The following is a 24,656-nucleotide window of genomic DNA, read 5'->3' on the forward strand; positions in this document are numbered from 1 at the left end:
AAAAGAAGCAGGGAAAAAAAAACTCTTGCAGCTTTCCCCTGGGCTTTTGTAAACCAGAGCTTAAATCAATTAACTAATTTAATATTTCTATCCCATGGATCCTTGCAACAGAAAGAATTGTTCCGTTCTAAAGTGTAGACTCTCTTTTAAGGAATTTTGAGGTTTTCAAATGGATTTTGAGATTCTGTACCAAAATGCTATTGACTTTTCAGCCATTTCAATAGTTGACTCTTCCCAGGATCAGTGAGACTCATGAATATTCTAAGCAGCAACAAATACATCAAATCTAGTACACTTCCTGCAGTTCAGTGAATGCAACTTGTGAGCATTCACAGATGCTGTTCCTTAACAAGGCTTTTGTAAGGCTTTGCTGCTGTCAGGAACACCTCAGATGTGATACTGTTCTTTGCCAAAACAATGTATTAAGAAGTGTCCTTCCATCTTCAGCACAGCTTATTTGTAATCTGTCATTAATGTCTTTCTGATTAGAATTCCTATGTGAAGTTCATTCTGACAGAATACAAAGTTTTACGAGCTCTTAGCCTTCACAAGAAACAGACTTCATTCAATATGTGCTCAATAAATGTTAAACTTCATTCCTTCCAGACTACATTAAAGGTTTGTTTTGATGTTTTATTTGTTTAAAAAAACTGAAAAATTAAATCGTGTAAAAGCCATGAGCATGCCTAAATCTCATTTTTTTCCTTTTAAAAATCTACCAGTTACCTGTTTAATAATGAACCAGCTTTGATACAATGACAGATTGCCATCAATATTAAATGCATCTTTCAGCTTCTACATATGCTAGAGGCAGTGGAGTTCAACTGCCCAGTAACCCTGGTGGTATTCCATAGTGTGTACAGAGACTGGGTGGTTATTGCCACCTGTGAAATCAAGAAAGGTGCTCCAGAATGTACCTTCCTGCATACCTGCTTTTGGGGGAAAAAGTCTTCTCTAATGAAGTTCAAATACAGCTGTTGCAGATTTAAGGGCAAGGCTGTGGGGTAGTGCAAAGTCTTTAGAAAACTTTTGTCTTATTTTGTTGTTTATTCTTTGACTGCTCCTCCTTCCCTCCTGAAGACAATGTAAAGCACTGTGAAAAGTGTCCTTATGAAATGAGCCTTTGTTATTTATGTAAGCACACTTTTGTCTTACAGAGTGGATCTGTTTATTTCACTAATAGTGTTCAGTTCTGGGATTGACTGAGGGTGGTTTTTTTCAAAGGCATAGGGAACCATGGTCTTTTTCACTGTTCTTCCTTTCCAGGCTGTGTATCAGAAACCACTGTCTTGGAGCTTCTGAGCTAACTTGGCTTCCACAGGGATGGATGAAGATATTACAAATTTCTCTGATGGGGACATCTGTGGGATGTGTGGATCACAACCAATGCTTCCTAGAACAATTTGTATTCTATTATTAGTAGCAATGGCTCAATTTCAATAATGGCAAACAACTATTCAAACCATGCAATCAGTTATTCCCAAGCATGCTTTCCCAATAATTGGGTTGGAACAACATCTGGAAGACCTCCACAGAAGTGGCACAGTGTACTGGGGCACCAAAAGATTCTATTCTCTTTTGTGGGCATTCCACAAAAATGTCTCATGGTGTTCTTGTCAATCAGGTGTGTGTGTAATCCTGTACTCCCTGCCTGCCTGTAGCAATTGCTGTTTTCTTGATTGCAGTCTTTTATTTTTTTTTTTTTTTTGACGAGCTGTTGATGATGTAGTGAGTGGCAGTGGCCCCAAATGGAATGAAGAGAGTCTTGGTGTTCTGGGTTTCTTGATTTTTTTTTTCTGGATTCCATGGGCCCACCAGTCTTGAGCTTAACAGTTTTTGGGAGGCTTCCATGCTCTATCAGCACCTACTTCTCCATCTCTCCAGTTTGCTGGTGGCTAGGTCCTCAACTACACACAAGCTCACAGGCTGTAGAGTTCATTCACACAGACTTGCACTGAAGGGATTTTTGACAGGCATTTCCTTGTTTCCCAAATAACAAAAAAAAAATAATCTGGGAACAAAAAAATTAGCTTGTATATGAAGATCATACAATGTCTTACAAACGCTACAGTTCCTAATTGTAAAGCTATGCTGTCTGGCCAGAAACCCTGACAGCACTGGAATTTAGGAGCCCTGAACACTTTTCAGACAGATTGTGGTTGTTGAAGCATGCTCCTTTTATCTGGGAGCAAAGCTAGGAGACTGTTTGCTGTGCACAAACATGACTACTTCCAATTTGAAAAGGAATTGTATTTTAAAATACAGCAAATACATTAAGTGAAGGGTAAATCTGAGGATCTCTTTCCAGAAGAAGAGTGTGAAGTTAGCTAGTTAACACTACAAAAACATCTCCCACTAAAAGTACTCCCCTGTTGTGTTCTCTGAGGTCAGCTGGTAAGCTTCCTGAGAAATAACCTTACAGGCTCCTGAGCTTTTAATTCCTTTGTGGTAAGAGTTTCTGGAAAGTAACTTTCCAGTATTCAGAATAAATACAGTTCTTTCATTTTTAAAGCACTTGTACATAACATGCTCTGTGGGAACTTGTGATTGGAGTCAAATAGTATAGCTGAGTATCTGACAAGTGGTCACTAACAGGGTCTTGTGATGGTTGGCTTTCTAAGAAGTAGGAGCAATGCAGTCATCTGCCTCTTTGGGGGTAATTGCTTCAGGCACTGATAAAGCTTGTCTGCCAAACTGAAGCTGTGGGATTGTTTCCTGGTTTTCTAGTCCATGCTATGAAAGTTGAAGCCGTGAAGATTAGACGTAATAATTCACGATTAAAAAAAAAATCTCATTAAGTTACAGGGTGTTTTTCAGCTGTAGTCATTTCGGTGTCCAAATAAATCAGGAAGAAACACTTAAAACAAACCCCAAATAAAAGTTTGAGAATCTGTGGTGTGTGTTTATATATAAGGAAGTGCCTGCTATTACTAAAAAGAGGTCTGATAAAGTGGTTTAGATGTAAAATTGAGTGTTAAATACAAATATTAGCATCAAAGCACCTGTAATGAAAGATGCTCCACTTCAAATTAATTATTTGAAAGCAGAATGCACTTTGCATTTGCTGAGCAGTAAATCTCTACAGTTCACCCAAGTGAACTGGTGGAGGAGTTGAAGAAATGTAAATAGGAACAGTATACTTTGTTTATATGCTTATAACAAACAAAACAAATCCTTTCTCTCTTTTCAGAAACTTCTTCACTAAAAGGACAAAGGAACTCAAACCTGCTGTCCAAAGTGCTCCTGGTTGGAAGTTGTTTGGAAAAGTCCCACCCAGGGAAAACCTTCCAAAAGATTCCAAAATTATTCAGCAGGTGAGTAAACATCACATAACTCAAGGTAGGAAAATTGTAAAAATAAGATACAGGTACTGCATTTCTCTGCTGTTATATCCACATTGGTGTTATATGACCACAGGCTGCTCTGAGAACATTATTTTGGGGCTTTGTTTAAGTAATAGTAGTTACTAAGGAATTCGAGTTTTATGATTATTTTGTGCATTCTTCAGTACATCTCAGTACTTATAAAAAGTATTTCCAAAAAGATGGTATAGGTTCAGAAAGCACTTAAGCTGCTTTTGTCAAGACATTAGAACTTGCATTAATTTCCCATGAAATTTTGTCATATTTAACATGGTATGCTGCAATATGACTCATTTTTCCATTGCCATCCTTGTCTGGAAGACTTCCTATGTAGGTGACCTCTGACAAATTGCTTAGAATTCTGAAACATGTAATCATCTTTAATTTAAAGTTTTAATCTCACTCAAGATACTTTGTTGCAAAATAATACTGTAAATTAAACTTGATTTTGAGCTACTGGAATTCTTCACAAAGACACCTCTGATTTCCTTCCTCTACCACAAGGTTGCACTTCCATATAATTGTTCCTGTGGAATCTGTCTTTGATAAAATAATACTTCTGATAAAATAATACTAAGATGTCAGTGTTCAAAGGGGAGCAGTTGGTAATGTATCATTACCATAATGTTAGCATGCAAACCTGAAAGATTTGTTGACATAAGAAATATAAATGTCCCCTGTGTTGGTTAAAACAGTAACTTGAATCTCTTGAGGTCTGCTTTCTCTGTCTGCTTTGTTAAATTCCAAATAAGCTGATGTGTTTGGCAGGTGTAAATGGCTGTGAATGAGGCAGTGTTCAGTATCTCCTAGACGGGGCTTTGTGGCAGAGGGCCTTTTGGGAGCAACCAAGGTCAAAAACTAGAGGATCTTTTTGAAGGACTTTAATGCAATGTGACTTGTGACAATGGGTTGCAACTATGTGACCTTTCAAGATCCCTTCCAACTCAGATTATTCTGTGATTTGAGTGTGAAGTAAAATGAATGCTTTTTCAAATTTAAGTGGTTTTCCTCTTTGGGTGGGAGAGGGCAAGCATTCTTGCTTTGCTTGCAGGTGCATGCTGTTGGCCTTGTGCTGTGAAAATACTGTGGTAAAATCCAGATGTCTCTTCCATCCTGAGAAATGGAGAATCTGCACAGTGTTACCTGTCATCTGCTTACTGTTTTCTAGTAATGAAGATATTTGATCTGGAGATCATGTTATAATAGAATTGTTTGGGTTGGAAGGGAGTCCTGCTCTCCCTGCTATGGGCAGACACCTTCCAATAGACCAGGTTGCTCTAAGCCCTGTCCAACCTGACTTTGAACACTTTCAGGGATGGGGCATCCACATCTTTCCTGGGCTACCTGTTGAAGATGATGATCTGAAGAAACAGTCTTACTTTCTTATTCTGTTTTCCCTCAGTGATGGTGTTTGTTTTCAAAGTAGTGTTTCTGTTTTTTAACTCCTCCAAAGTGTCAGAAAAGCAAATGTATCACAACAATTTATTATCTTTAGCCATGACTGAGTTACTCCTAGTCATGTGGTTTGTGCTATAATGTTTTCCAGATTAGAGTCACTGTTGGATTTACATGATCTTGAGTGAAGTACCAGTAATTGCTAATGGTTTTAGCTTTCTATTTGGCTAAAGCATTCATGGTCTTTAGATAAAGCATCATGAGCTAAAAGATACAGTTACCAGTGGGGGAACCAGCTTGACAGTCTGCTCTACACACAGTTAGAACTACATACCTAAGGAAATTTGATTTTAAATTGTGAAATGACCCTAGTGTCTCCATAATTAGCATATGCCAAACGTCTTGCACGTGTGTTTAAAACTTACTATGTAGCTCCTTGTGCATATGCCTTTGAAGAAAAGCTGATGGTTTCTTTTCTCAAAAAATGTTGGAATTTACTAAGCTGGTGATGGGTTAGAATGAATGTAGGCACAGCTGGTTATTGAAGATCAATGGGGAATAGAATCTTCACTTCAAATGGCTGACTGTAGTCTCTAGACTAATTTCTCACTATGCTGGGGATGTGAGTGAAAAGAATATAGGGCCTTCAAGAAGTTGACAAAAGTATGATTAAAGCTTAATGTGTTTTGTTTACATGGAATTCTGTGAATCTGTCAGGTGACTTCATAACCTACATGGAATATCTCTCCAAACGTGCCCTTTGACTTTCTAAATCAGAGTGGAAGGATCAGATATGATTGAAACAGAAACCTCACATTTCCCCCCAATTTTTTAGCTCTTTGTGGCCAGAACCGTGGTTACTTCTTGTTAGCCAGCTTTTTAAAATGAACCTTATGTGTAAGACTACAAGAAGGTAGGAAAGCTGCCTGTGAGGGAGTTTATGGCAGTTTATTATTAGCCATAAATCTTGCCATTCCTGAACATGATTTTTCATGGTTGGACATGGTCCTTTCACTTTACTGATGTCAGTGGCCAGCTTTGGGAGGGTGCAAATAAACTCTTGATTAAGGAAACTCAGTAATGAGTCAGCATCCTGCATGTAAAAGATGAGATCTTAAGAACTCCTGTTGCAAGAAAAATTAACTCACAACAGGAAAAACTTTGCAATTAATAGGAGGAGGAAGTCTTTTGGATAAGGATAATACTTATATCAAAGTTTTATGGCCATATCATGAAGCATGAAATACTTTCCTATTAGTAAAACTGAGAAAAATTGCATCATTGTAGATATATAGCCAAAAGACTGGTGGGGCTTATGTGTCCCTTTGCCATCCTGGCTGAAGGAAACCTCTTTTTTTCTTTTTGTTAATGGTAAGGATGATGTAGTAAATTACTGATCACATTTAAATGCATGCTTGTGGCTCCCAGTCACTGTATCAACTAGACACTGCTATATGACAACTTCACCTCCAGAGAAGTCAGGTAGCGCGTGTATTATCTTGAATAACCTCCACGAAAATCTGGGACCTTCATTGGGGATACTGTTTCAGACATTTTTCAGATGATGATGCCAGCCAGCTGTGCCTTCAGAGACTGCCTAATGAACATGATTGTGAATAATTTCTTTGCAAGCCTCTCAGGCCGTGTGAAGCTGCTGTGTTCCGTGGCACGGCAGCCTGCGGGGTTTGCACCGTGCGTGCAGCTGCGCCGCCCCGGGCGCCCTGCGCTCCCTCAAACTGGGTCAGAGGTTGGAAGTTGTTGGCAGCTGCAGATCCCCACTCGCAGCTGCTGGCACGCTCAGCTCTCCTTGGATTTAGAGCTGCCCAAGCAGGATGTGATTGAGGCCAACTCTTTTGCTGGACATCTCCTTCCTCTGGGCTTTTTTCCTTCACTGTTTTTTTTTTTTTGAAAAGGGAAAACAACTCCCCAGGACTGCAAATGTCAAATGCATCTGATGGTTTTAGGAAGTGTGCCTTTTTTGATGAACTGCAGCTAATAAAACTAGCTATTATAAGAAGCGTGTTGTCATTAATGATCAGTTTGGTAAATTCTTTTCAGTCTGTACGGAAATCTGCTTTAAATTAGACTGTTGAAATACTTTAATGCAGAAGCATTTAAAGCAGAAACAGACTTGTGGGCTGATATATAACATTTTGGAATATATTGACCCGAAGTCCAGATTCTGTTTAAAAATGCAAGCACAATTTCAGTTTTTGTGCTTACAGTTAAAGAACTTTTAATCTATGATAAAAATTTTTCTGAATATCAAATCATTAAGTTTACCTTATTTTATTAAGGCAGGCTTGCATGCGTTTTATTAATGTGTTTAAAGCAGTATGGTGGGTTTTTCATAATATGCCTGAATTAAAGTAAATTCAAAATATGCAATTACACTTTGCAATATAAAAATCAAGCAAAACATAGACCAAACTTGCTTTATCAGCAGTTTTAATAATGCTTTTCTCAGTGGCAGCCTTAAATGAAGTGGAAAAAAAAAGCTTCTTTTCTGCTTAAATCTGCCACACCATTAAAAGTTTGCAGTGATTTTAGCAATGACTGCTTGTTCAGAAGTGAAGCCATCTTTTCCAATAGCTGTCACCTTGTGTACAAAATTGAAGGTTTTAATCTTTGACAGTCCATTAAGTACTAGCTTTGACTGGGTCACTGTTTTACATCTAACCTCTGAAAATATGTTGGGATGGCTCTGAAATATTTACAAAGATGAAGTACCTGAGGGCTAAAACAAGTGTCTTCACTTGAATATTTTTCCAGTGTTGTTATCTGCAGTCTGAGATCTAACGGAGAAATTGCAGTCATTAATTCGGCAGAATTCCCATGGTCTCCCAGGGACAAGGGTTTTCAGAGGCTTCTCTTCAGAGGAACAGATGTGGTTTGAATCAGTTTTCGTATGACTCAAACACTTTGGCTTGCAATATTAACTCTTCCCTCTTCCCTCCAGTCTTGGTTTTTAGAGTTTAAAAGTGCACAAAGCTCTTAATGCCTATAAAATGTGTGTGTGTGTGTTTGTAAGCAAACCCAAGGACTGACTATCTTAGAATAAGTTGTTGAATGCTTTTTTACAGGAGCGGTTCTTAAGCATATTGTTATTTAGAGGCCCCATTGGCTCACCTTGCACTACTACTGGAGAAAAAGGAAAGGCAATACTTCTGCCTGTTTGCCAGATACAGAGCAGAAATACATTGGTAACAAACTGCCTAGAAACAAGGACTGATAATAAATGGGGATATTGGGTCTTGCAAGGAACCTGTAACACGTATAGCAGTATTATAACAATTTGCCCTACAAGAAGCAGTGAGAAGGCTGGGATGGTTTCTTTGTAGATGCTGTAGCTGGTCAGATTTTCAAGAAATATCCTGCATCATTCAATTATCACATGTGTAGTCAGTAAAATATCTGTTCTAGAGGTAAAGCATAGACATTCCCCAATGTTTTAGATTTCTTCAGTGAGTATCTTGTCAGTAAAATGGTAGTGAAACTGGTAGGACCTCAGAGTGACAGATGCTTTCTTTTGTTTTGAATAAAGGCCATAAAATGCAGTTCAGCTCCTACTGCCAGGACGTCCCAAGTTGCTTTGACAAGGGAAACTTGTTAAGGAGAACTTCTAACAATGTCAGTGCTATGTTGGTGGTACAAATGCATCTTCAGGGGAGTACCTTACAAGGGGAGAAGGGATCAGTGTTTTGAAAATAACATGGAAGTATGGACTCTGCTGATGTGAATTCTTTTGACTGCTGTTTTTTTAAAAACAAAGTCTTTAGGAACAACTACAATGAGTATTGAAGCAACTGTTCTCTTACTAAGGTTTGAAAAAGAAAGCATGGGCATACGTAGGTATGTGTTTTCGTTTCTGTTCCTGAAAGTTGCTGGATTTGGAGGAAACAAATAATGTAAATTGAGATAATAAAAATTATAGAACTTACTTTACTTTGATGTGGTGGGACATTACTTTTTTTTTTTTTTTGGTCTTCTGGATTCTCTCTTTGTGGGATCCCTCTCCCTCTCTTGGGCCTTTGAATTTCTTTAGCCAAACATGATCTGTAGGATTTTTTCTTCTCTCAAAGAACTGAGCATTTGCAGGTTAAGCAGACGTGCTGCTGAGCTTGAGGTGCTGAGGAAGCAAAGTCATCATCTAGGCAGGCTGTATCGAATTCCAGAAGGATAGGTTCAGGTGGTAAATCTGCCGTCTTTCATGGACATTTATTTAAAGTGTGAGATTGGGGTTTTTTTTTGTTGGTTTGTTTTAATATAAATCTTATCCTTCCAAGGCTAGCATGGTACTTCAGTATGGAAAAGGAAAAATAGTATAGCAAGGAAGAAGAAAGCCTTTAAAATGGTTTCTATTATTCTGAATACTGCAAATATGTTCTGTTGAATTAATGATAAAAACATTTTTTTCCTTTTTCCAGGCACAGGCTTAAAAGCAGTGGGCTTTGTCACCTCCCCTGCACCCCATATTTTAGCTTGGCTTATCTTTCCATTATAAAGCCAACTTTGACTTTTGGTTGGAAATGTGCAGAGCTGTAGTTGTACAGGATCTCCTGTAGTTGGGCTTGCTTTTATACCTGATTGCCTTGCTGCTTGAGTGGTGCTTAGAATCTTATTTTTAATGGAAGTGACTGTTGCTCAAAGCTTTACAAATACATCCTTGTTATCACCAGCAAGGCTGAGTTATAGCCCTCTTTTGAGCTTTCAGTTTAGAAATATCAATAATAACATGGCAGAGGACAATGTTTTGTTTCTCCTTTCTAACAGCATGTACCTTCCAAGGCTGTGGTTAAGTCAGTCTAATGTCTGTGAGTGGGGTGTGCTAGGGAGGCACAGGGTGTATCAGGGACTGCCTTTGTCATGCATCTGGGAAGCACCATGGAAAAAATCTCCCTTTGGGCAAAGGGGCTGATTACTGAAAATATAAAACATCAATTAAAGCAGAAGAACAATCCAGTCAATGTCTGTACAGACCTTGCACAAGTGGGAAGTCTTTGTATATGTCTGTTTTGAGGGCTGGAAAAGGAAGAGGAACAGACACATCCATGTTTTTTCAAAAATACAAGATAAATAGTCTACATGTGAATTTAAATTTTGGATTGTATATTGCTGTTTTGTAATGGTCTTTTCCTTTATTAATTCACTAAGGCTCTGCTTCTGTTTTTCTTATTAGGATGACAGTTCTGGCAGTCTTGCGTCAATATCTGCTCTCAGTCTATTAAACACAGGGGTATGAAATTTAATATATACTTTTTGTAGTTGTACTTGATGCCATGCATGGGACTGTGTAGCACTCATTAAAATAGTACAAACATCACATTTTCACAGTGGCATGAATATTTTATGGCACTAACCATCAACTCATTAAAAACCATTAGCAAAATAAACAAGTTTCACGTGTGAATCTCACTAACAACTTCAAGTGATAGAGAATTATTGTGTATTGTTTATATTGCATGTTCTTGGATAGCAAGAAATAGGTAATCATACAGCTTGACAGTAATTTACTTTCTATGTTTGCTGTGCCTCATTGCTTAATGGCAAAAGTATTTTAAAGGCTAAATTTGTAATATTTTTTAACAACTTATTAAATTTGAAAATTTATATATTAGAATCTTTCTGTCTGAGCCACACAAGCTATTAGCACTTCAGAACTCCACGTGCTTTTAATCACTATTTCCAATGTGGAATTGGAAAATTAGAAAAGCGTAGCTATTGAAACTTTTGTTACAATTTACATTATCTATTTGTGTGACTGGGATCCTTCTAAAATTGTGCATGCCCATTACTTTGTACACTTTTTGTGTAATTCTGCACTCTGTGTTAAACATGAACAGTACAGATTGGCTTCTCAGTTCTGTGGAAGTGTGGAACAGAGCAGGCCCATAACTGCTGGTTGGTTCTGGTGCCTGTGGTTCACATTACATGGCCTGGCCGCTCTCAGCGTGTCTTTATTGGGCCCAGGGCCGGTGACTTCTTGTAAACAACAGATGAAACTTGATGCACCTTATTAAATATCCAACTGAGGAAAAAATACAGCAAACAAAGAATTGAAAGTGAATGGCATTAACTTTGGAAGATTGACCTAGAAACTCCTAAGTGTCTGTTTGATTGTCCTTTTGTACTGTGTGAAGATTAGTATTTTCTTCTCCATCAATACATCTGTTCTTTCTATTTCACCTGCAAATTAGGTGAGAATGTATTGTTCTGCCTGTCCTGACAGCATCTGGAATTCCTATTTCTGGGAAAATGTCTAGTTTATGACTCACAGGATTTTTAAGTGACATCTACTCTTGCTATAAACACTCCTTTGTTTATAATCACTTTATAGCCAGTGCTAGCTCAGCAATTTTAACATTTAACCTGGAGGCAACATGCATGCTGATGTAGGATTTTTCATTAGCAGAAATTCTTCTTACATGGATGCACTCCTAGGTGATTCTATTAATGCTTCTATTCTTGGATGATCAGCCCTGATTCAAATGAAGGCCTGTAATCTTTCTGATGATATATCTAGTTAGCTGTACAACATAATGAAAATAATCATATAGATGTTTCATAGACCCATCTGCTCCAGTCACATGTGTGTAGGAGGGAGAGAGGTTTAAAACCTTTTGCACAATATATGGCAATCCCCACTCTGTTTCATCAGCAGAAGCCACAGCTGATTGAATAAAAACTATTTTAGGATCAGACTTAGCATTAGAGAGGAGAAAGCATATTAGAAGAAACTGTCATACACAGGATGTTTAATTGGAGTATTAGTATGCCTTAACATCTACTTTAAATAGAGGCAGTCCTTAAGACAGGGGAAGCTTATTCAGTGTTGCATTCTTTAGTTGCAGAAATTCTCTACACATCAGATGCCTTTCTCCTCCAGCATACCTACAAAATAATTGGATGTGTGGTGTTTGGTCTGTATAATAGGTACTGTGAGAACTTTCATAGTCTTTGTAACCAAAGGCTTTTATCACTCATTCCCACGAGTTCAGCTTTTGTTGTTGGATCATAAATAGATCAAACTTAGTTCCAGATTCATGTTGAATTTTATGGTTGGTATTTATTCCTTTACAGCTGTATCGTTTGAGCTCTGTAGATGCAAGTTTGTCTTTTCACACTGAATCCCTGTGTTTCACACTTAGCTAAATACTTTATCCCCACAAGCATACCCTGCTTCAGGTCTACTAATGCTTTTGGAATGCTGCAGTGCAGTGGTTTTCCTTTCTCTAAGGTCATTGGCTTAAGTATTGGAAGAGGAAGCTACGAGCAGTTACTTTTATGTTACACAGAGCAATCCAGTCCTGTTTAGAGGTATTGAAAATGACTCTCAATGGTCCGACTGTCCTTTATGGTACTACAGCAGAAGAATGAATGAAATTTCAGACTTGCATGTTTTCCATGTAGATAACAAAAAGGTGCAAGCAATAAAGACCTCTGTGGGTTTATTTACTTTTTTAAATTATTATTTAGAATACCAGAGAATTTTTTGGTGTTCTTTGTTGTGGTGGTAGGGGGTGGGGTTTTTTGGGTTTCTGGTTTTTGGGTGGGGTTTTTTGTTGTTTTAATAAGAAACTATTTGAGATATCTTTATCTTGTTAAACAAATGCAGTTTATAAGCAAAAGATGTTTTCCCAGCCCCAGTTACCTGTCTGTAGTTTAATAGGCTTATCTGTGTCTTTGCAGGAATAAATACCAGAAATGCAAGTCCCTCCACATATTGAAGCACTCTTAAGTATATTGTTACAGTGCTTTTCAGGAAAAACATGATTTTAGCTTCTTACTGAGTTAATTATTGGCAGTAGATAACAGGATGCCGTTCCAGACTTAGTAAGATAACTTTTTATTAAAGCTGAAATTTGTTTATTTTGGAATTAGGAAGTGTTCTGGAATTTTAAATAAATGCCTGATATGTTGCAATAATTTTTTTTTAAACAGCCTTCTTGTGAAACCATACATGTGATGCTTCCAAAGTAATTGTTTTACATATACAGGTTTTACATAGTCTTGAATCTTAGCTGTCAACTGTTCTATCTTCTGCCTCATGCCCTGCATGTCAAGCATTTGACTTTAAGTTGTATTTTTACCTTGTTGTGGGAGAATATTAACTCGCATCTTTCAAAGTGAAGTTTTATGTCAGTTCAAGCTTTTTAGATTCTGCATCAACTGCACAGTGAAGGATATTGGATTCTTTACATGTAGTCATAGAAAGTATTCCAGAAAAAAATGGATTCTTTATTTGCAGGATTTCTCTACACATCTGATGGTTGTGGGATCTGATCTTCAAATCAGTTTCCTAGAGCACAGGCTTCTTTAGGAAAAAGCATCTTCCCTTGGAAGGTTCTGATACTTTGGAATATATTTCAGTTTGGGGAATGTGCAGCCATGACAGTTTGAGCCTGAGGCTATTTTGGTCTCTCTGTTGACTCTTTCTAGTAACACTTATAGTTCTCCTTCTCTGCCCATGTGATCTCTTTTTAAAAAAATCCAACTGTTCATAATGTGTACTTTCAGAAACACAGGTGGATAATGAGTTTCTGCCTTTTGTGAAAATCTCTGTTGAATAATTTTTAATTTTTGTTTTTTTTCTTCCTCTGTTGGCTTGGAAATAGTGTATCAGTTCTTAGCACAGGCAATAGCTGGAACCACTAGTCTTGTTCACATGTATCACTTGTGTTAAAAAATGGCTTAAGAGTGGCTTCATTTCTGATAGACATCTTGCAGTGCTTTTTAAAATTTTTTTTCCTTTCCCCCCCCCTTTTTTTTTTGCATACAAGTTAGATATGTAGAGATGTTGAAAAGGTTGCTAATGTTTGAGCTTCCTCGCCTCTGACCACTAAATGAACTTGATTTGGTGACTCTTGTTACAAAGGAGAATATGGAAGTAAATCAGAACTTCTACCAAGCTGGGATGGCATTGCTATTGTGCTGCAGCCTGGATGCTGATCTCTGGGTGTTATACAGGATACATTCCTAATTTACAGATGTACTGAGTGTCCTGAGGTATACAACGTGACAGGAGTACTGAGGTTGTTTCTATTTTTAAGTGGAATGAAATAATTTTCGGCTTGAGAGTATGTGTGTTCATTCAAATGGTGAGCATTGATTTTTTGATTTTGCTTGTGTAAATTACAACAGAACTCTACCAGTCCTGTGTCCAGTCGTTCAAGATACTTGTTTCAATGTGCTGAATGGTGTTGATGCATATTATTCCATTAACTTGGCAGTATATTTTTGTTTACAGAGGAGAAAAAGAAGGGCATGTGAGATTTGACGTTTTCATCTGGCTCTGTTTAGCTTTTTTCTAAGGATTGTGTCATATTTTTGTTTTGTTGAGTTGCTGTTTTGGTCAAAGGATTAGAATTCTTTCTTCCTCAGAATCTTGTGTGTATTGGAGGCAGTTAAATATTTCTTTCTAAGTAGATTGCATGTTTTAACCTCAGCAGAAGGAAATTATATGGAACAGGCTTGTAATGATAAATAGTGGTATATTGTCACTGAGTGTAGTGTAGGTGGTTTGGGTTTATGTGGGTGTGATGGGGTTGTTCCAGGCCTCGGGAATGTGAGGTGTCCTGGATCTTAAGGGGGGCTGGAATCGGGAGGAAGAAATGGAAAGAGACACATGTTCTTGATTAATCAGTGGTGGGCTTTTTAATTGTCAGCTTCACATGTTACTTAAATACACTTGTGCACTAGCTAGGCTGGGTAGATTATGCAGATTTCTTTACCACCTGATCCTGGGATGCTCAGTTGAAACACTGAACAAGAACAGATCAAAGATTAAGTTGATACAAGAAACTGCTTTCTCATTCATCTTTACTCGGCAGTCCTGGAAAGCTGCACTGTTGCTATCAGCAATTTCAACTTGTAGTGTTTGCTGTCTTACTAAGTAATGTTAAAGTATTTAATGTGAAATTATTTATGCATTTAGTAATATGCTTACTAATTTGGAGTGAGGCTGAAAGTTGAAATGTAATTTTTATCAATAACGCTGTTTAGGAATATGAAGCACGGACAGGAAGAATGTATAAACCTCCACCCCCATCAGCCAGACGTAAAAACATTGAGTTTGAACCACTTTCAACTACTGCTTTGATTCTGGAGGATCGACCAGCGTAAGTATGAGTCTGCTGTGCAACTGAAGGACTGAATTTTAGCTAAAATTCTCAAGTCTTTTGTGAAAGAATGGTTGGATTATGCTGTCCCACATAATAGCCTAACAAACTTCTCAGAAGAGCCTTTAAGTGAATCACAGTGTATTTGAGGAATTTTTTCTCACTGTGATGGAGCCACCAGTCTGTAATCTACTGTGTCTCACAGCTGTCTGTGACCATGCTCTGGGCATCCTCAAATCTTCAGGAATTTTCTTAATTTGTTTCTTCCCTGCTTTTTCAGTGTGCACTTCCTTCTCCCTTATCCTCCCTTACCCTATTTTGGAAACTTAAAACATCTTAGGTAGGTAATACCTAAAAGTGCAGCTGAAGGCAGAGAAACAGCAGTCGAAGATGTAACAAAATCCACATAAAGTACAAATAAGAATAGTAATAAAAAATGGTCAGTATTTTCAGATCCACAGTCTTCAGCAGTTTGAAGAAAAGAGAAAGGAGCTGCTGACTAAGAACATAAAGAAAACAAATAGAGCAATGTTTTCAAATTGCACCATGGAAAAGCTTGTGATAGCACTGTTAAATGTTTGCTCTAATCTCTTCCAATTAGGAAATGGAAAATAAAGCATATTAGTGTTTCTTTGGATATTCTCTCTGGGACTGTATAAACTCATTCCTTCCTAAGACAGAAATATTCTGAATGGAATTACAGATTACTATGAGTATTTGTTTTCATAAGTGCATTATTTCTTTTACTGTATGGTAGAGGGTAAGATATGCAACAACTTGATTGCTGATGTTTTTCTTTACTTTTACAGTATTAGAATTCACAAGCCAAGATAAATAAGCTTTTACAAATGACACTTCTTTCAAATTGGAGTGCCATCCCAAGCATGCAGTGTGTTGCCACAGTCTAACCTTTGAAAATACATTCTGCTGTCACTTTCATTGAAAATATTAATAAGTTATTTTGTCTGCTTATATGAGAGAGGAGACAGAAAACTTTTTAAATATTAAAACAACAAAACTGTTTTCTATTTATTTTGGACCAAAGTAGACTAGACATTAGTTAAGAGCCTGAGACCAAACCCTGTGCTCTAATTTTCTTTGAAGTGAGTCTCCTTGGTCAAGAGGAAGTGTGTTTAGCAATTAGGGGATCATTATGCAGCCAAAAAACAAACACATTTTTATGTGGTGAACTTTTAGATTGCACCAAGCTTCCTTAGCTTCAGCTCTGACATCAGGGGTGATCTACCCTTTCTTCCTTTGGCAAACTTACCTTCTTTTGTGAGAATTTTAAGAGGTTAACTACAATGAATAAAAACCTTTACCTTTTGTTGAAAATACTTCATTATAGATTTCATATGAACATATGATTAAAATACACATGGCCAGAAATGCATTGGAATAAATAACTACATTGTATATCAGCATTTTCCTTTTGTCACTCACTTGAGCATCATTCCAGGTGTTCAACAAATTCAGTAACCTTACTTTGGGGGAAGCTCTAGGAGAACTAAAAAACAGGAGCAGCAAACATCTAGTAGTTCTCTGCAGCTGTTACTGGAACACTGACAGTACGGCAGCCCCAAAGCTCACCTTTGAGAGAAACCGAATTTAATCCTGTTCTGAAATGGTCCAGAATGTCATTTGTGTGTATTGAATTCAGGAACAACTTGTTTTCAGAAATCTTCCTGCCAAATCAGTGGAGGAGGCTTTACGTCATCGACAGGAGTATGACGAGATGGTGGCAGAAGCAAAAAAACGAGGTATGTCCACTGCCAGCAATCACTGTAATTCCTCTCCGCTCTGCTGCAAAAATAAAGCAAATCCTGGCTTGTAGGCAAGTGGGTACATTAAAGAACCTCTTGTGTAATGTCTGGGTTATTCTCTGGTGCATAGGGGCATGCAGTTTAAAACAGACCTCAGTTATCAAATTGTTATTGTACTACAATGAACGTAGCTAAGTTCAGAATGCAACTTAACCTTTCATTTACTTTTTAAGGAAAGACTTAATGTTTTTAAGATACTTGTGTAGTAGAAACTTTCTGGATACTTGGACTCTTTTTGCAAGCTGTGTTGCTGCAGTTGCCACTACGAGCCACAGTATAATAAAGCTGACTGCTTTAAGATCTGGTTTCCTAAGAATTTCAGATCAATTTCAATGTGAAGAGAGATGAAAACTTTGGGGTTATTTTTCAATCAGTTGTACCTGTGTGAACCTTCTTATTCCCACTAGGCACGATTAATTAAAAAACAGATCTGTAGCATCTGGTGCTGTGTCAATCTATGAATAGTTGTTGAAAGGACTTTTGTAGTCTTGTGCCTAGTATTCGGGGAATAAGCTATTTTAAGAATCTGTGCTGCATGTTTTACTTGGGCTATTGTCAGAAATACAAGCTTCTGAACGGACTGATCATCTATGGATCCATGGCAGCTTACTTTGAAAGATGCAATAAGAAATCCACAGCATTTGACAATGCATTTCACTCTGCTCTTGTGGTGTGTTTCTTGTAAATTGTGATCTGTGGTCTGTGTTCTTTAATAACGGCATCTTTGGAGGTTCAGCCATGTGTGGTGTTTTCATGTGTGTGCCCTAGTTTATTAACTGTTGCTACACACTCAAAGCTTCAGTAAAACCTTGATGAAGCTGGTCAGCCATCTCTGTTTACCAGGGAGGGCATGTTTACTCTCTTGATGTCACCAGTGCATGCTTAAATAGAAAATGTCTTGCAATTTCACAGTGGTTCTAAGTGATGTCAGGAGAGCATTGGTCTGTCCTTCTTTTAGCCTTTTTGATAAGAGGAATCTGCAAATGATCTTTTTTTTATCAGAAGGCAGGACATTGTTCTCTTGTTCAGCATTGTGACTTTGTCTTAGGTCTTTAGGTCCTGTTTCCAGAAAAGAAAATAAGAATCCTTTTAGGTGGAAGCTTCAGTAAAATTTGAATAGTTTTAAAATGGATGTAGAATTGCACTTTTAAATAATAAAATTATCCATACATATTGCTGGTTAGTCTAATAAATGAATAAGGCTCAGATGAAATATTGTATGAAAATCATGAGTGGAAAAGAGCGCTGATGATGTGCTTGCTTATTAGTTATCCTGTGTACTGCAGAAGAGAATTATCTTAGTTTTCTAGCCTGATTTTTGCTTGTCTAAATCACTGTATTTGAACAACTTAGCTTAAATTTAAAAATGTCCAGAGAAATACACCTACAATCAACAGAAATAGTACATGCAACAGTAATTTACCCTTGATCTTTTAGACATCTAAATACTTGGGTAGTAGCTGAATTATTTACCTACTAATTTGTATACACTAATACAGAGTTATTAACATGTTATGCCTGACAGAAATTAAAGAAGCACATAAAAGGAAAAAAATAATGAGAGAGCGTTTCAAGCAAGAAGAGAATATCGCTAGTGCTATGGTGATTTGGGTCAATGAAATACTACCTAACTGGGAAGGCATGTAAGTAAAGTTCTGCTGTATAAATGAGGCAAGCATGGCTTGTTTCTCCTCTGGAAACTGAGGACCACATACCTTATTTTCCTTTTCTGTGTTGTCAAGAAGTCAGTTTTTGTTGCCATGATATAGTGTGAGGTCATTACAGAGCAACATGACATGTGCTTTCTGGGAGCTGAATGTTTGGGGGTTTTTACTGGGGCTTTAGCATCAGCAGAGATCTTTGAATATTGATTTGGTAAACAATATGTTATTTTGCTTGTAAATTGCCCAGTGATTTTACAAAACAAAAATGTGCAATACGTGCCTTTTGTTTTTTTCTTCTCCCTGCTCCTACATATTAGGCGTGCTACCCGAAGAGTTCGAGAGCTGTGGTGGCAGGGATTGCCCCCAAGTGTACGTGGGAAGGTTTGGAGTCTAGCTGTGGGAAATGAATTAAACATCACTCCTGGTATGTTCCTAACAGATCACATGTTAATGCAAAATTAAGTTGATTATTTTCAAAGAAAAATGTGAGCTTTTAAAAAAAAAAAAAAATCTATGTCTATAAATCAGGGTATGTTTCTTTCTGAATAAATGTATTTTATAAGGCTAGGAACAATTATGTTTTACAGTTAGACACTGTAGCCTCATAAATTATGGAAACAAGGTTCAAAACCTGCTTAGAAAAACATTTAGTATTTTAAGAATTAAGGTAGTGCTTCCCCCCAGAAAACAGTTGTTTTGTTTAAAACTGAGAATTTGTAGCTTTGCTTTCTTAAGGGGGTGAAAAGGGGAATTGCTTTATTTTATGACTAATGACTGATGAATTGTAAGCATTTTATTCAAAAATACAAATCTGAATTATGTAAGGCATGATTTCCCTGTCATAATTTGCATGTTCCCAGCAGAAAGTACAATACAGTGCACACTATAAAACTGTGTATCGTGGTAACCATCTCATAGACTCGTTTCCTGCCCCCAGTGATGAAACCAAATAACCAGAGCCAAGAATACTTAGCATGCTTTTGTCTTGAATGGGTGCTTTTCTTACTACTTCCCTTTTGGTTATTGGTTTTGTTTTGCTTTCTTGCAGAACTTTATGAAATCTTCTTGTCAAGAGCTAAGGAACGATGGAAAAGCTTCAGTGAGACAAGTACTGAGAACGACATAGAAGGTGAGTGCTCAACAACCTCCTATCAACTTTTACAAAATCAAGAAGTCTCACAAGTTCTTCTGCAATTTCAGCATCAAGAGTACTTGTTAAAAGTTCTCAAAGTCATTCCTTACTTAAATGTTTGCTGTCTTATAACAAGTCAGTGAGCAAGGGGCTTGGTACCACTTACTGTATCAATAAAAGACAGATTAAAATATTGCATGTGCTACTTTGAAATAAATGTTTCCTTTGAAGTATCAAGACTCAGGCTCTCATGAAAATATTAGATGAAATACAAAAATAAGAAACAGGAAACTCAATTGCAATACATGCTCTTGCTTAGCTCGTCTTAGATGGGTTCTCCTCAGTATCACATCCATGATTTTGAGAAAAAAAAAAAAAAAGAATATCCTCTAATTTTTAGTTCTGAAACTGAGAGGTGAAAAATACAAAACATGACACATTTCAGATCCCACTTGTATTTCCTTGCCTGCCCAGATGGCCCTTCCTTCCAGATCTATTAAGTGGGGATATTAGCACTCTTTTGTCAAATGCAGTTTATTCACTGGCATACTGCTGTCTCCTGTGCATGTTCTTTCTGTTAAAAATAGTATCAGTGATGTTTTTAATGTTGGATGTCTCCTTGTTATAAAGGTTAACTCTTTGTGCTGTTGACTGATAATTTTTAAAATGCTGCCCTGTGATTAGTGTCTTTTCCATTACTTTAGTTGTTTGTGCTTGCCATAGGATAGCCCTGTGACTCATCTGAAGGTTGTCTTGAGACAAACAATTTATAAAAAATTTGGGGGGTGTATATGACTGTAAACATGCTTATCCTTGGAAAACATGTTTGCCATCGCCCTTGGTCTGTGGAGTGTGGCTTTGCTTGTTCTTTTGTTGTGGGGGGTGTGGGCTGTCTTTGGGGAAAAGCTTAGGTAATCTGGTTTTTTGAGAGGTAATAGTTCTGGATGGGAATGAAGGGAGAAGGAGCTGTTTTAATTGTGCCAGATGTCCTGGGAAATGGTGTAATAAGAGAAACTGAAGAGTGATAGAATTTTCATCTCTGAAAAGCAAGCAAGCTGACAGTGCTTATTACTAATCTTTGGTAGCAAAGTCTGCAAGACCAACTATTATGATAGTTTTAGGAAGACTGGAATGAAATGCTGCTTCCCAAGCTTCAGCAGAGCAGGTTCTGTTTAGCTGTTCATCAGATTGTCATCTTTGCTTTCCAGTTGGAAATCTTGTCTGATTTAAGCCTTCTGAAAGAGCTCTTTCCCCAAGTCTTTTACCTGTATTTTTTCCCACATTTTCACTAGTGTTTTTGTCATGCCCCTGTGGAGAGGATTGAACAGAGATAATTCAAGGGCTGGCAGAATTTCTTCTGGAAGCTTTTGGATGAATGCTGCCTTCCTTGTCTTTATGTGCCTACCGGAGTTTTGTTCTGAAGTTTGTAGAATTGATCAGCTTTAATAAATGTTGGTTTTGCTTGCAGATGCAGGTGCATCTGTTGCTGATCGTGAGGCCAGTCTGGAGCTAATTAAGTTGGATATATCGCGCACATTTCCATCCCTGTATATTTTCCAGAAGGTGAGATGCCTTTAACTTTCATTATGACAGCTTTAAAATTCTGAATAGTTAAACAAGAAACATAACTGGCCAAATATGGAAGAGTTTTTAGAAGTTGTTTGGACTTCTTAAATGTTCTTAAATGAGAATAAAGTAGAGACACTTAGTGATGGACCATGAGATTTTTTTTTCTCCTTGAAAATGTATGAGATTCCTGTTGATGAGATTCCTATTAATTGATTCCTATTAATTATGAAACTACAGGCAGAAATGAGAGTATTCTCACTGCTACGGAAATCTTGATGCATTTTCAGGCTTTATGATTTTTATATAGCTATAATATGTGCATACATGTATATAAAATAAGATGCAATATCGGTATACAGTAATTTGCACTACGAAGAATCAAAATACCCATTGTCTCTGAAAAGGAAAGTCCAACCTTGGATCTGTACCAGATAGCCTCATTTTCTATTATGTACTGGTTTCTGCTGAATTATTTAATGGGATTATTGTTACTTTTCTTTTAACATCTCAAAAGCATTTGTGGTAATGCTTGAAGTAAAAGATGGTATTACTCTAGGTATGAAGAAAGCAGCAATTCACTGGCTCACCTGCATCTTAAAATATCAGCTTGTTCCTTTCCTGTATTTTTGTTTTTAATAACTATTTCTTTTCTCCTTCTACTCTCTCCTCTTATTAGGGTGGTCCTTATCATGATCTCCTTCATAGCGTTTTGGGAGCATATACATGTTACAGACCAGATGTGGGATATGTAAGTATTTGCTGTACAATGTTTCTAACATGACAAATAAGCTTAAGATGTCATGTATTAAAGTATATTTAATAAATAGGTGTTCTAAACATTATGCTACAAGCATAATAATAATTTATTATGCTTTAATAATTAGACTTTGGCAGTTATTTCATAGCAGTCATGACGATGGTAGTTCTTAGAGACAATTAAATAGCTGAAAATGTACTGAATGTCATTGTTGAATATCTGGATTGCATGGAAAATTTTAAATGGGTGTGTTCATAAGACATTATAGTTCTGACAGAGTATCCACAGGAAAGAAGCCCACAAGGTGTTAGTGGGCTTCCAGTTAGCACCTCACTTGTTCTGTCTTACTTTTTCTTCCCAGTTGCCATTTCCATAGTGATACTCCCTGCTTCACTACTGCACGTCCTAAAATCCAGAAATTCCATCTTAGTGTCTTGCTGACACAGAATAATCACTCCCTCTGAGTTCAGTGAAGATTAGACTGTTTTCAGCAAACATTACTGTGTTTAAAGACAAGCAAAAAAACCCATTAAAAAAACTGTCAAAAACCCCTGAACAAACCAACTAAACCTAACATCTCTCTGAATGGTGTTAGCTTACAGAAGCATTTAAATAATGAACAGTAATGAAGAAAAGGGTTTTGTTTTCCTTTGTTCCTGGGGGTATCTAGGAACATCTTTCACAAGCTCTAATGCTTCAGGGCTCAAAAACACTTGAAAAGTTTTAAGTCTCATCCATACAACAAAGCATTATTTAGCACAGGGTGTGTCTTCCTCTCTAAATCAGATATGCTTGGGACTCTGCATAAATAACTAGTTGGTTTTTCATGTTCAAATGTTTTTAGGCCTGAATTCTGTCATCTGTGACCTCATTTTTGGAGACTCTCCCATATTTTTTAAGTGAGATTACAAACTCTGCAGGTTCTGAGACTGCTTGTTCCCAGGGTGGAGTCTCAAAATTCAAAGAAGTAATTTTTTGTAGATAAGTCTTCTCTTTTCCATTAGAAGTATAGCTAGTGTTGATATTTCTTATCACATTTTTAAAATGTTAATATGGCAGTAAATGTAATGAAATCTTATTTCCACACCTATTTATGCCCCAGAAATGGAAAGCTGATTGTCTGTTTCTGATGCATATCAATACTCTTTTCCCTAGTTGGTTAAAATGCTGACTGCATGGGTTTTTTTTTAATGAGAACAGGCAGCATGAATGTTTAGAGACAGTGGAATAAAGATGATTGCAATTTAAATTGGTAAAATTATTGTTAGGATAATGGGTATTCAGATCATCATTTAACTACAAGAATCATGCTCTTTACTTTTATTGCAGGCTAAAGTGTTTTTGGGAGAGTAATGGTGGAAAAATGTAAACTTGCACTGCAGCTAACCACCTAGAAGTAATTTTATATATGTGAAAAATTATGGTTTGGCAAGTGGAAAGGCATGTATTGACTGTTCTGAAACAGAATTTTGTCTCAGTTCCAATGTATCTGTCTGGGTCTAAACTGTCCCATATGTGAAGTTTTTCTCCATGACTGCTTTTCCCATAGTTTAACAATGAACTTGAGACCAGGTTTTGTTTCTCATGAGCTCTGCATTCACTCTGTGTGGTTTTAACTTTCTTGTATTTCAAGTCCTGAGGACTTGTGATCATGAGACCTCCCAGAGCGTCTGAACTGCTGGAATCAAATTGATTGCATGCATAAAAATAATTTATCCACCTTGTTTCTATTCATCTGGAAATGTTATGCAATAGTACTTGATAAATTGCAAACTGTAAATATTTCCATTTCCAAAGATGTAAGATCTACTGAACCTACTCACCTTTATTTGCCCCATGCTTTTCCCACTTGAAGGTACAAGGGATGTCCTTCATTGCTGCTGTGCTCATTCTCAATCTGGAGGAGGCAGATGCTTTCATTGCCTTTGCTAACCTTCTAAACAAGCCATGCCAGCTGGCCTTTTTCCGTGTGGATCACAGCATGGTATGCACTGAGTTTTCTGGTTTTGGACCTTACCGTTCTTTTGACTTGAAGCATAGTTGTTTTATTGATGACTTCCTTTTGTCCTATTGAATAATGGAGAACTTTAACCTGTGATTATAAAAGTGAGAATACTAGGTACTAATCCATAGAACTCATTCTCATGTTTTGATTTCTCCTCTAGGATCATTTAATCATTTTACTTATCCTAAGGAGTCACATTATGCTGTGTTGACATCAGTTCTTGGTGGGGTTTGTGTTGGTTTACAACCATTCTTTTGATGATGGCTTATCATGTGCTTCACTATCCCTACAGATGCTGAAATACTTTGCAGCCTTTGAAGTATTTTTTGAAGAAAATCTTCCTAAATTGTTTCTTCATTTCAAGTCATACAGTCTTACTCCAGACATATATTTGATAGACTGGTGAGTTCATAGAACACAGAACTGTTGGAACACTTTCTACTTTGCTATAGGTCTTTCAGCACTGGAATAAAGCATAAAAAAGGCATTCAGTAGGTCTTGTGAAATCATGGTGAACTGTTTTGTGTAACTGCAGTTCCTCTGGCAGGCTTCAAGCTTTATTAAAAGGGATGTATTCAGTTAAAAAATGAGACAAACAGGAGTTCTGTGTGTTCATTTTCTTGTTGCTGCAGTTATGTGACATAAGCAGGGGAGAGGAGGCTACTACACCATAGCAGTATGGTGTACTGTGATTGTAAGTGAAATGAGCATAGTCAGCTACTGAAGAAAGCATGGCTGTAGGAATAGAGACTTTAAAGCAGAGGGAGGATGAAATTTAAGGCCTGGTTTTAAAAAGGGATAAACTTGAAAATGCAGTGAAAAATTTGAAGT

At 37.2% G+C, this 24,656-nt stretch overlaps 1 protein-coding gene across 1 annotated transcript in view; it reads left to right on the plus strand.

Moving 5' to 3' along the window:
* Positions 1 to 24,656, plus strand: part of TBC1D12 (TBC1 domain family member 12) — a 40,380-nt gene that overhangs the window by 12,904 nt on the left and 2,820 nt on the right. Inside the window, 11 exon segments of the mRNA XM_005481226.3 lie at positions 3,191 to 3,314; positions 9,937 to 9,993; positions 14,760 to 14,875; positions 16,553 to 16,635; positions 18,224 to 18,341; positions 18,680 to 18,786; positions 19,411 to 19,491; positions 20,963 to 21,057; positions 21,740 to 21,811; positions 23,676 to 23,804; positions 24,118 to 24,227. Of these exon segments, the coding sequence (XP_005481283.2) occupies positions 3,191 to 3,314; positions 9,937 to 9,993; positions 14,760 to 14,875; positions 16,553 to 16,635; positions 18,224 to 18,341; positions 18,680 to 18,786; positions 19,411 to 19,491; positions 20,963 to 21,057; positions 21,740 to 21,811; positions 23,676 to 23,804; positions 24,118 to 24,227 (1,092 nt within the window).

The sequence above is a fragment of the Zonotrichia albicollis genome, chromosome 7, assembly GCF_047830755.1.
Source record: "Zonotrichia albicollis isolate bZonAlb1 chromosome 7, bZonAlb1.hap1, whole genome shotgun sequence".
NCBI lineage: Eukaryota > Metazoa > Chordata > Aves > Passeriformes > Passerellidae > Zonotrichia > Zonotrichia albicollis.